Source organism: Onychomys torridus, chromosome 5 (genome assembly GCF_903995425.1).
Source record: "Onychomys torridus chromosome 5, mOncTor1.1, whole genome shotgun sequence".
NCBI classification, from domain to species: domain Eukaryota; kingdom Metazoa; phylum Chordata; class Mammalia; order Rodentia; family Cricetidae; genus Onychomys; species Onychomys torridus.
Genome location: NC_050447.1, coordinates 104,553,566 through 104,566,637, shown reverse-complemented (window position 1 = coordinate 104,566,637; position 13,072 = coordinate 104,553,566). Strand labels below are relative to the sequence as shown.

The window sequence follows — 13,072 nt, the reverse complement described above, 5'->3', positions numbered from 1 at the left end:
AGGCTTTTAGTTAGGGAATAATGACAGGAAAAAGTGTGTATGTGTTGATGCTTGCCGTGGTCTACATTGGCTGTTGGTTGAATCTGTGGGCATGGTGTCTCTGGATATAGAAGCCCAACTGTACTTTTCCTTTGCCCAGTCAGCAAAAAGCACGTTTGCCAGCTACTTGCAACCACATGATGGGTCAGGCAGACCGACCGTTTCCAAACATGCATGCTACCTGGGCTAGCCCATCACCCTGACTTTTTTCTACCTCTACTTCAGTACTAGCATTTAAACAGCCAAGAGTTTCACAAAATGAAGAGAGCAACCAAACACAGAAACAAATTTACAGATTCTTTAAAACTGGTTTTCTTGGCAACCTAAAACCTTTTCATATAACTGCCTTGTATGAATTTGCTACATGTGCTTATAGAAAAAAAAAAACAGCAGTAAATTGTGATCAAACTTTTGGTTACTTTGTGGTCTTCTTTCTGGGATTATCAACATATTCTCCTTTAAGGGCTCAGTGCTGGATATGTACCTAGTAGTCCACCACATAAGAGAATCCCAAGAAATTTGTATTAACAAATGAATGAATAATTGTAGTTACTTCCTTTGAATAAATTATATCAGTTTATTTGATAGTGAAAGACACTTGTTTGATGTAGTGAGTTGCTCTTTGAAAAGAGAAAGCCTGTGGTTCATTTATTTTTTCAGTATTTTTTTTCTTTTATTGAAAGTAGATTCTTTCCTCATGCAATAAATCCCGATTATAGTTTTCTCTTCCTCTCTTCCTCCCAGTTCCTCCCCACTGCCTGCCCCCCTTCTGGATCCACTCCCTTTCTGTCTCTCATTAGAAAAGAACAGGCCTCTAAGAGATAACAATAAAACATGACAAAATAAAATATAATAAGATGAAGCAAAAACTTTCATATCAAAGTTGAACATGGCAACCCAACAGGAGGAAAAGAATCCCAAGAGCAGGCAAAAGAGTCAGAGAATTTTTAACCTTTTTTTTCTTTTTTCTTTTCCTTTTTTTCCCCCCAACAGACCTCTCACTGTGTAGTCCTGGAACTCACAGTCCTGCCTTGGCTACCTGGATTCTAGGGTTGCAGGCATGCCCCATCCTAAGCAGCTTGATGCATTGCTTTGGGAGGTTAATATTTTGCTTTAGCAAGATCCAGCTGAGGCTGGTTGCCCTGTGCAGAGGTGATTGACATCAGTTTGTCACTAGTGCCCTCACTGGTCTGACACATCGCTTAAACAGAAGAGCTGTTTCCGTCTACCCCAGACTATCTGTTGTCCCTTCTCTGTCCCATCATGCCGCTTAGCCCCAGAGCAGTTATTGGGTGTTTTGTGAAGAGAAGCAGGTTTTTTTTTTTTTTCCCCTAGTCATAAAGATAAAAACTCCAAGAATTATAGAATACTCTTCCCCAAGGTTAAGGCTTCTTTTGCTGTCCATGCAAAACTTGCAGTCAGGCTAACAGGAGCCTGATTTCTCTGCTGATGTTCTTACTGTTCTCTGTCACAGCTGCATCTTTAGAATTATCTTGACTAATCCAGGGCTGTCTCTGATATGGAGTATTTTGTTGGTGATACATAATGGTCTTGTCAGATGCTTTTCCTGTCAGAATCAGAGGGAGAGTGAATTCATAGTATACGGTCACTGGGCATGTGACTGCCTTGCTGGAGTTGAAGTTTAATTTTTGGCTTAGTAGTCAGCACTCTAGCTCCACTCTCACTTTGCATTAAAGAGTTTTTAAAAGTGTAAAACTGCCCTTAGATTTCCAGTCATCTTTGCTGGCATCTGCCTTACAGTGGCACTAACAGAGCAGGTATCACAGGACAGAGGCTATGGAGTTTTATAAAACTCCTAGTTGTGTAGCGCACCACTGGTCTCACTTTGGGGTATATAGAGATGTGAACATCCAGTCCCACAGACTGCCCCAGACCCCAGACAGTGACCAGAGTCTGAGTGGTGCACCTTCATGTGTCCTGCTCTGACACCCGGAGTGATGCTCACTCAACATGCTGTCTGGAGAAGGGCCAGCTCTGCATGCCCAGCTACTTTGACTGGAAGCAATTGCTTTGTTCTGCAAGCTAGTGTATTTCACTTTCATCGGTCCCTTGTTTTCTCCTTTCTGCTTCCCTTGGAGTTAACCTGTAATCCTAGCCCTCAGGAAGGGGAATCAGAGGGATCAGTTCAAGGTCATTCTTGACTGCATAGTGAGTTCAGGACCATCTTAGACTGCACAAGATCCTGTCTCAAAACAACCAGAAAATGTTGATTGCAGCTCATGGTCTGTGCATAGCCAAGCTATGGATGAGTCTGAGAGAATACTGTCCTTCAGCCTTTGTAGTTAATTCTAGAAGGCAGTCTAGAATATTCCACTCCAGAAGAAAGCTGTCATTTTGGAGTTACAGGAAAAAACACTGTGCTTTTGCATTTGTCTTGCACCATGGCAGTCTCTTAAGGAGCATGGTGAACAGTAGGATGTGTGTGTGGTCGCCGTTAATCTTCACTGCAGTCTGGCAGAGGAGGTGCGGAATCTACACTCACTCGACACGTGGGAAGGCCTTCTCACCAAAGTCACAGCTAGAAGGTAGCTGCTTCAGAAAGCTGTGACCACATACTCTGCACCCATAATCTGGGTGCTGCTGTTAACTTGAAGCTATGCTCGTTAATTCAGGACTACATTCTGATGTCTTTGTTTTGTTCAATCTTTAACCTGCCTTATAGAATCAGGTCTAATTAATTTTGTGACAGGTTTTTCTTGTGTGTAGTGGGGTATTTGGGTACATGTGGGGAAGGAGCACACCTATGTATCTTATTCTCTCACTCTTTGCCTTACTGGCTTGAGTCAGAGTCTGTCACTGAACCTGGAGCTAGGCTGGCATCCAGGAAGGCCCAGTGATGTTCACATCTCCACCCCAGTCCCCACAGAACTGAGGTTAAAGGCACAGCCTTGCCCAGCCCAGGGTTTTTTTACATGGGTGTTTGGGTTTCAAGGTCTTCCTGCATGCATGGCCAGCACCCTTACTCATTGAGTGATCTCCAAGACCTTAAGGTTTTCTTCTTTGAAAGTTACTCATGGGCTGGAGAGCTGGCTCAGCAGGTTAGGGCATGCTGCTCTTGCAGAGGCCCCTGTTTTGGTTCCTAGCACCCATGCTATGTGGTTCACAACTCCAGTTCCAGTGGATCTGATGCCCCCTGGCCTTCTATCTCAGCAGGTACCACACATTCTTGGTGCATACAAACATACATACACACAGGAAAAATAAAGTGATTCCTCAGAATCAAAACTTCATTGTGTATAATGCTGCAGTGGATGTCTAACATGCATCGTACAGACTTCAGCACCCCCTCTTGTCCTCTGCACTTTGTCTGATACGCATGTGAGCTAGAAGGATATTTTTAAGTTTTGATTCTGAGACCAACTGATAGTAACTTCAGAGCCACCAGTGATAAGAATGAAAAAGAGTGAAAGAAAATGTCTCATTTAAGCCGTTTTGGTTTTAACCTCTCTGGAAATGTCCTTTCACCGGTTTGATCTCCAAAGGAAATGGACAGTGATGGTGTTATTTTCAGTTTCACCTCAGATTGCTCTGGTAGTTGCATGCTGATGCTGCAGGGCAGAGCGCTGCCGGCGGATCTCCCTGAGTGCCTTTCCCTCCCCCATCTTGATTTCAGGTGTCAGAAACTATTTAAAAGAAGCATTGGTGAATATGATTGCTGTGCATGCAGAGGTAAGCTGTCATTAACTGTTCCTACAAAAGCAGGTAAATGAGGGGGAAGAAAGAAAAAGAAGCGAATTCAATTATTATTCATGGGAGAGGTCTCTTTTCCCCCTCAGAATGTATCTTAGGCATGTAAGTAAAATAAAGCTCAGTTTTCTTGTGTGTATATCTCTGTGTGCATCTGTGTATGTCTTTTTACGTGTGCACCTGTGTGCATGATGTGTGAGTATGCCTGTGTGCGTGAGTTTATATGTGTGTGCATGTGCATCTGTGTCAGTGTGCATGTGCGTCTGTGTGCATGTGTTTGTGTCTGTGTATCCATATGTCATTGTGTGTGCTGGACTCAAACTTCTGGGTTGAAACTCTTCCTCCTCATCTGTTTGAGTAGCCAGGATAGCAGGTGCACACCACTACACCAATAACCAGCTCACTTAATCTTTTTTAAATTGTGCAAGTACTTACTCAGAGATTTTATCTTTTTTATAAATTTTGTTTCTTATAAAGGGGGCATTAAAAAGACAAAATTTTCGAAACAATTTTTAGTCAACATCTGCAGTACCTTTTTTAAAAAAGTTGTTTTTGTCATTAATCAGTAAATGTAGCCAAAGTATACATCTGGGGACTGGAGAGATGGCTCAGTAGGTAAGAATACTTGCTGCTCTTGTGAAAGGCCTGGGTTTGGTCCCAGCACCACATGATGGCTCATAACCACAGGTAACTCCAGTTCCAGGAGATCTGATGCCCTCCTCTGAGCTCCATAGGCACCAGGCACACATGTGGTGCACATACATATGTGTAGGTCAAACACTCACATACACAATAAAATAAATTTTAAAAACAAAAGTTTATGTATCTTCCATTCATAACTTTGCTTTTTCAAAATTTAGCTTAGAAAACTTAAGAGATTTGTTGTTGTTTTTCTTACTGTGTTTTGACAGACAGGAGCCAGGAAAAGTATATGTAATGCACTGTTTCTTCTTATTCTAAACCTCCCATCAGGTGTTTACTATTTCCAAAGAACTTGTGCCACGGGTCCTGGCCAGGGTGGTCGAAGCAGTCTCTGAAGAGCTGAGCCGGCTGATGCAGTGCGTCTCATCCTTCAGCAGAAATGGAGCACTGCAGGTACCCAAATCCTCCGATTTCATAGAGATATTTGTTAGCTACCTGCCTTATAAACACAGCTGGTTATTTCCAGTGCCCCCACTAATTTCAGAGGTGTACATACACACACACACACACACACACACACACACACACACACACAAACACACACACACACAAACACACACACACACAAACACTGTGCAGCATGCATATATATCCACTGTGCATGCACACACATACATACTGACACACACACTGTGTGTGATCTGTGCAGTTCCCAGATGTTCTGTTTCAAGGCATTAAAACAGTACAAAACCTTCAAGAGTTTCATAAAACTATTTGAACACAGATCCACCGAGTCCTTCCATGTCTTTCCAAAGCATTCAGTACTGTATAGTTCAGAGGTGTAAATAGTTGTCTCCTCCTCCTCTTCCTCCTCCTCCTCCTCCTCCTCCTCCTCCTCCTCCTCCTCCTCCTCCTCCTCCTCCTCCTCCTCCTCCTTCTCCTCCTCCTCCTCCTCCTCCTCAGTGAGGTAACTGTTGTGACACAGTGCGCATGTAGAGGAGACAGTGGCCTCCTGCTTGTGAGCTTTCTGTGTATTGAGACAGTGGGTATGCATTTGAAGAAGTAGTGGTGGGATGGGGGTGGAGCTTAGTGGTGTTAGGTGTGCTTGCTTGTGTGGGACCCCGGAGGTTCACTCCTCAATAAAACACACATGCATGTGCGCACACACACGCTATAAAAGATATAGGGCAGTTCCTCAGCTGATAGCCGAGGAAGCGCTCTCAGGCATGCCTGCTGCAGTTACCACTTGCAAGCTTAACGTCTCTAGTTAAATAAACATCACAGTTGATGGCCCCAAAGGACACACTGGCATTGAGGGAGCAGACTTAGAAGAAATGAAACTCCAGCACATTTCCCATTATTTCTGGATGTTTAGCCTGAAAGTTGTCCCACTTCAATCCAGCGCTTCCCATCTTCATGGTTTAGGTTTGGGAGCAGCCCCAAACACAGGCAAGCTTCCAGAGAGCAGCATCACAGCTCTGTGAGCACTGCCCACATTCCTGGCTGGTCCTGTAAACACATGTGCTTAGTACGATTTCACTCTGACCAAGCTGCCTCAGACTAGGAAACTCAATCAAAACGGATCTGCTGCTGGGCCTGGTGGTCCACATCTGGAATCCCAGCTCCTCAAGAGGCCAAGACAGAAGGGTGTCAAATCAGGGTTTGTGAGGTCTGTACAGTGAGTTCAAGGCCAGCCTGGCAATTCACCAAGACTGTCTCAAGATTAGAAGGTTGGTGTGTGGCTCAGTGAGTGATGGTACACAGCTCCTCACTGGAAGTGCCAGTGTCTGCCAAGCAGTGACACTGCTGCCCAAGGCCTTTTGTCCCCCCTTGCCTTATAACTTGTTACGAACCACCCTCTGGACCTTGGCTGTCCTCCAGGCTGTGGGTTCTTGCTCTGTGGGCTGTGGTCTCACTTTCCCCGTGGCATCTGTTACTCAGTGGCTGTACTTCGTTTCCATGGCAGCCAGCTGATTTTCCCCTTGGTTCCTTGTACTTTTGCATTTTCCCAGAAGACTTGCCGAAGTCACAAAAACTTAACGCTGTTTCTTTTAAGAGTTTATAGTCCATTTTTGTTTTTATATTTAGGTCTCCCTGTGGTCTGTTTGGAGTTATGTTAAGAGAGGTTTGGATCCAGTTGTGTTGTTTCTGTTCAATGAATGGATGTTTATGACCCTGGTGGAAATCAGTTGGCTTTATTCTGCATTGCTTTTTTTTTTTTTTTTTTTTGGAGCTGAGGATCATACCTTGCACTGGCTAGGCAAGCGCTCTACCACTGAGCTAAATCCCCAACCCCTATTCTGCATTACTGAGCTCTGTGTCTGTCCATGTGTGGAGGCACACTGATGTGACTTAGCATAGCTTGCTGCGTGAATGTTTGAAATCAGAAAATGTGAGGCTTCTGAATCAGTTGTTGTTTTCCAACATCATTTTAGCTTTTCTGGGGCCTCATTTCCATATCAATTTTAGGATTAACTTGTCAATTTGCATTTTTTTTCTTAAAAGCTCATCTGTGAATTTAACAGTGATTGCATTGACTTGGTAGAGCTTAGTTTTACTGGAGAAGAGATTGTACCTCAAAGGATGTAGGTGCCAGGAAGCAAGCCCAGCCACTCGAGCTAATGTTTTACACACACACACACACACACACACACACACACACACACACACACACACGGCGAATAATAATAATCAGGTAGTAATTATCGTGCGATATGTCATCTCCTCCCCAGACAGTCGTATTTGACAGCAGGATTAAAGGGCACACTGGGATGTTAGTGCTGTTCTCCAGAGTCCTTTCACATCCACTGTCACCGTGCTATTGTTCGGAGCAGCCTGGGCTGCAGTAAGCAGGCTTCAGGCTGTCTCCTCAGCACTTGCCATCATTTGTACCTGACACTTGTCACTCTTGCCTTTCTCCCATCTTTAGGCAAGACTTGAAATCTGTGCTCTGAGAGACACTGTAGCCATTTACCTGACCCCGGAAAGCAGGTGAGATGCCAAGCGTTGCTGCCTAGTTCTTTATACATCAAAAATGGCTTTACTCATGTACAGATAACTTACCAAAGTAAGATGCTCTTACATTTGATTTGTGTTGTGATAAATCTGATATGTCATCAGAGATTTTTTTACTAAAAGCACAAGCCTACAATAAGATAATGACACTCAAGGCCACTTCTTTAGAGCACATTATAAATTTAATGTAATTTTTTTCATTCATTACTTATAAATCTTAGTCTCTTAAATAATATGGCCAAGTATGACATACTCCTTTAAAAAGAAAGACCAAAAAAAAAAAATTAAATCTTCATGAGACTTGAAGGACAGTTTGAGTGTTGTAAATATCGGCGTAAGAGGAAGCCTGTGGTTTCTTTGCAGAGTTTTGTAGTGGAAATTTGATGGTAACTTTTAGCTGTTTTGAATGAAAGTCAGGATTTCCTACTATTGAGACATCAGTAGGTGAAATGAGCAGACCTACTGCCCGCGTGCTCAGAAATGTTTACCACAGCCACAGCATTGCCGGGGACGTCAGCCTGTGCTGTGAGCACGAGGCAACTGCGGGACACCATTCATGCATCCCTAGCCTTTGACAGCATGGCTGTCACCAGTACAGTGAGAACATTCAGTATTTTCTTAGCAGGTAAAATTATCTTCTTCCTGCTTGCCATGGTGTACCACAAACCATTTCGGGATGGTTCCTATGTTCATTGTTTAAACACACCTTTTCCCGACCACTCCTTTTTCTGCCTAAAATGGTAATATGAGTAGGCCTGTTTATCCCCTTGAATGTAACACTTTGGAACCTAGGTTCAAGATAATACAGATTGAGTATCCTGTGTTCAAAATACTCAGGAACCTAATTATATTAAATTTTAGATTGTGTGGGTGTTGTTACATAAAGAGTTATCTTGGAGATGGAACTCAGGTCTAAACAAGGAATTTATTTATGTTTCATTGTATCCATACACATGACTTAAGGTAACTTAATACAGTTGATTGAGGGCCTGGAGAGATGGCTCAGTGGAAGAGCACTGGCAGATGAAAATCTCGGTTTGAGTGCCAGTACTTAGTGGTTCAAACCGTCTGCCTCTCAGTCGTAGAGGATCCAGTGCCCTCTCCTGCCCTCCACACCCATCAGCCATGTCTGTGGTACACAGATGTACATGCAGATAAAATACCCGTGTACACAAAAGACAATGAAAAAGAAAAGTAATTTAATATTTAATAGGGAACCTCCTATTCTATTGGTGCTTAAAACATTTTAAATCTTGGAGCACAATGGATTTCAGATTAGAGACACCCAACCTGTGAACTCCTAGACAGACCTGTGAGGCTCATGGCATGTGTCAGGTCATCGTCTAAGCTGTCAGTGTCCTACAGATATAGTTTTGTGGGTTTTTTTAAGTCCTCCCTCCCCCAACCCTCCACCCCGGTCTCTGCACAGTCACACCAGCCTCACTGCCCTCCTGAGCAGCATCTCTTTGTATGGGTCAGACTCCACTTCCTGACCGTGTCTCTTTGGCCTGCCCCGAAGCCCTGCTGTATGCTCACCATAGCCTTCCTTTTCCTTTCCTTTTCCTTTTCCTCTTGTTTTTCACTTTTACTTTTTCTCACACACCTCCACTCAGTTCACTGGCCTTCATTAGTTTCTTTATATTTCCAGTGTACTCAAGGATGTTTACAGTGATTCCCTAATGAATTCTGCTTAGAACTGTGGACTTCTGAGCTGGTGTGCTTCTGTGTTTCAGGTCTAGTTTTAAACAGGCCCTGGAAGCCCTGCCTCAGCTTGCAAGTGGCGCGGACAAGAAGTAAGTTCTGAGTGCACTACTCAGCCCACTGCCTGAGCTCCACAAGCTCTGCTGGCCAAGGACCCTGGAGGAGTCTGAGAGTGGTTGGGTGTAAGGGAGCATAGGTTACCCTGTACTGTGGTGTGCTGGGTTGGTTACCCGGGCCTCTCTTATCTTCCAAATGACAGGATGAAGTCTGTCTTTTGGGTTTGACTTGTAGCTGTAAGTGACAGGTTCAGAGAACATGAGAAAGACACTGGACTTAGGCAGCTGCAGCACTGGCTTCCATATTAAGAAGAACAATCAGGATCGTCCACTGACTTTGACTCCTATACAACAGTATTAGACAAGTTGCACTCATGACACAGCTTACATACATCTAGCCTCAGCTCGGTGGAGACCCTGTAGCTCTTGGCCTTGTCACCCTTCCTAGTTAAAGTCCACTTGCCTTTGCTTGGGGAAAACACACAGTGCTGGGCTCTGTGGACAGCCCAGAGAAATGCTGTGCAGAGAAAGGGCCTGGACCAGCTGTGGTCGTGAAGAGTGCCTGGGCTTGGAGAAAGGGGGGCAAAGCAGCTTTCCTTCATGTGTGACCTCAGTGCAGACCCTTGTGTGTATCTCCACACAGACAGGCAAGCAGCAGAACAGTGCCTCACAACACAGACCACCCTGCTTCCAGTCCCTACTTTGTTTTTGTTTGGGAATTCGTTCTAGGCCCTTTTCATTTCTTTAAAATAAAAGATAAAAATAGTCACCACTGTTCTTAATACATGGAACATGTTTCAAAAGGATACATTTGAGCATCAAGAACAACCAATGATTGGCTCTTTGAGCTGATATGCTGTTGTTTCAGGTCTTGTGTGCCTGTAGTGTCAGTGCTCAGGAGCAAGCAGATTGGGAGGTCTAGGCCAGGATGGTTCAGCAGTTAAAACAGCTGCCGTGGAAGTCTGCTAACCTAAGCTCTGTCCACAGAGCCCATATAAAGAGAGGAGAGTCTCAGCTCCACGAATTGTCCTCCAGCCTGCATGTATGTTCCTGTGCCCCCCTCCCGCATGTCATGCACACATTCTCTTTCACTCAAAATAATGATAAATATATGTTTATTTAAATTTCTAGAATAACCTGGGGTATAAACTGAGAGTCTGTCTCAAATTCCAAAAGAAAACAAAACAAAGACCCAGAAACCTAGTGTGTCTTAGATCAGGACTGATATACTGTGGGGATGATGTTCCAGTATTGATCACTGTTCATCCGTGACAGACTCCACTGATCTTCATGGAACCAAGCACGGTTCTAGGTTCCATCTGTACTAGATGAGCTCTGAGAGTCCTTCTGGCTTTAGACATGTCTAAAGTATTTCAGACAAGGGAAATAAACATGGCATGTACAGTGATTTCCTAGTGGAGGTAGAACTGACTTAGGCTCTGCCATGCCCAAGTCACCACATCTGCTCACTACTGTGCAGACAAAATGGAGGATTAGAGAGACAACAATAACTGAATTGTGTAGAGACTAAAGGAAAGGGCTGGCACCAGAGGGACATCATAAAAGGAGTAGGGCTGCAGCCTACAGATAGGCTCAGTTTGGTAAAGATAGTTGGTACTGGCACCAGAGGGACATCATAAAAGGAGTAGGGCTGCAGCCTACAGATAGGCTCAGTTTGGTAAAGATAGTTGGTACTGGATGGTGCAAGCCATTTGACCTGAGTTCACTCCACGGCAACCTCATAAATGTAGGAGAGAATTAAATTCACAGAGTTATCTCTGACCTCCACATGTGTGCTATGGCATGCAGGCCATCCCCCCCATGCACACAATAATAATAATAAATAAAATGAAATGAAAAATGTAATGAGTAGAGTGAGAGAAAGGCCTGTCTCCTAGAACTGCCCCTACTATGTTCTTGCTAACAGTCATAGAACTGGACAAGAAAGAGGGAGTTTTCGTTTCTCTTGATTGTTAGCGTAATTATTAAAAGAGTAGACCTGAGCATTACCCTGTTTTAAGGACTCTGGAGAAGGGTGTAGAGAGAAAAATAGAGACTTGTATTCCTGTGTTCTCTAAGCAGCCTCTTTCTTTTTGATTGAGATATTTCCATTGCTGATTATGATCCCATAGACTGGCTTTTTTGGCTTTCTTCTAAACACAGCATGGCAGTCAGACCTGGCCCACCAGCTCCCTGCATATTTGTAGAGTTACTAAGCTAGTGATAGCTATTCTTGGTTGTCAGCTTGACGGCCAGGTAAGCTAGTGATAGCTATTCTTGGTTGTCAGCTTGACGGCCAGGGAAAGGGGAACCTCTATTGAGGAATTGCCTCCATCATATCGGCCTGTAGCATGTCTCAGGGGCATATTCTTGATTGCTAATTGATGTCCACTGTGTGTTGTACCATCCCTAGGCCGGTGGGCCTGGCCTGTGTGAGAAAGATGGCTTGCTGTGGGCCTGACAGCAAGCCATAAACAACATTCCTCTGTGTTTCTGCTGTAAGCTCCTGCCTTGAGTTTCTGCCTTAGGCTCTCCAAATGATGGATGGATGTAACCTGTAATCTAAATAAGTCTCTCCAAGTAGCTTTTGTTCACAGTGTTGTTTCACAGCAGCAGAAAATCAAACTAGGAAAACCACTTGATCTTAGAGTTACTATTGCTGTGATGAAACACCATGTCTGTGCGCAACTTGGGGGGAAAGGGTTTATTTGTCTTATTATTTTATGTCACTGTTCATCGTTGAAATCAGGGCAGAAACTCGTGTGGAGTAGGAGCCTGGAGGCAGGAGCTGATGCAGAGGCCATGAAGGAGTGCTGTTTGCTTTCTTTCCTATAGAACCCAGAGACTGCCCCACCACAGTGGGCTGGGCCCTCCTCCATCAGTCAGTAATTAAGAAAATGCCTTACAGGCTTGTGACAGCATTTTCTCACTGAGGCTTCCTCCTCTGATGACTAGTTTGTGTCCAGTTGGCCTGCAGCTAGCTAGCACAGACCTTTACTGTCCGAATGTTAAATGATCTCCTCCCTTCAGGTTGCTAGAGGAGCTGCTCAACAAGTTCAAGAGCAGCATGCACTTGCAGCTCACCTGTTTCCAAGCTGCGTCTCCAACCATGATGAAAACATAGCCACATGCGGAGGCCCAGCAGCCACAGAGGTCAAATGGGAGGCTGTCCTCTTCCTGTGCCAGAGGGATAGCCCACGCCTAAGCAAGCACTCACGGCGTTTAACTTCTCTCTTTTCCCCAAGAAAAAGATGTTGGTGGGTATTTCACTTCAGCCTGTTGAAATAACCCTATTTTAAATGTACACACAAACAAGTTGTATTGTTACTAGCTTTGGACCTGTAAGGCTGCATAGCATACTCTTCAAAATGTGTTTCTTTGCTAAATGTTGCATGGTGTGAGCTTCAGGGTCTTTCCCAGAATGTTCTGGAGTGGCCCATGGTGTGTGTGAATGTGCTTCTCAGCGCCCCTCCACTGTCAGTGTTGGCAGTCTCCAACCCAGTGAGGCATTTGAGAAGAGATTTATGGGCATGGCTTTGGAGCTGTGTCCTAAACCTAAAAATCGTCATTTCGCACAAATGCTTCTAAACCTCCTAATTGTTTTAAAGAAAAATATATAGTCTACATATAAAATTGCTGAATTTTGGATAATTTAATGTCCATAAATGAACTCTGAATTTTATAGTCTGACTTTAATTTTTCTCAGTGCTAAACACTGAAGTTTCTGCTTCTCACTCACCCTTAAGTTGATCTATCAGTGTGCAGCGGTGTAGTTAGGGCTCATAAGGACCTGCATGTAGAGGCCTTGTCACACCCACAAGCCTCGTGGAATCCTTGCGGTCTTGAGTGCAACCTAAAGATGAAGCCAGCTCCTGGGCATGGCAACACTCCTTCCCTCCAACAGGCCACTC

General features: G+C 44.2%; 1 protein-coding gene across 2 annotated transcripts in view; it reads left to right on the top strand.

The window, feature by feature from the left end:
• Exoc2 (exocyst complex component 2) overlaps positions 1 to 12,662 on the top strand; it is a 168,623-nt gene extending 155,961 nt beyond the window's left edge. For both annotated transcript variants that reach the window (XM_036187151.1, XM_036187152.1), the window contains exons 24-28: positions 3,674 to 3,729; positions 4,720 to 4,842; positions 7,319 to 7,380; positions 9,138 to 9,197; positions 12,192 to 12,662. In XM_036187151.1, the coding sequence (XP_036043044.1) occupies positions 3,674 to 3,729; positions 4,720 to 4,842; positions 7,319 to 7,380; positions 9,138 to 9,197; positions 12,192 to 12,285 (395 nt within the window). In that variant the 3' untranslated portion in view covers positions 12,286 to 12,662. The remainder of the gene's footprint in view (positions 1 to 3,673; positions 3,730 to 4,719; positions 4,843 to 7,318; positions 7,381 to 9,137; positions 9,198 to 12,191) is intronic.
• The last annotated feature ends 410 nt before the right edge of the window (positions 12,663 to 13,072 follow it).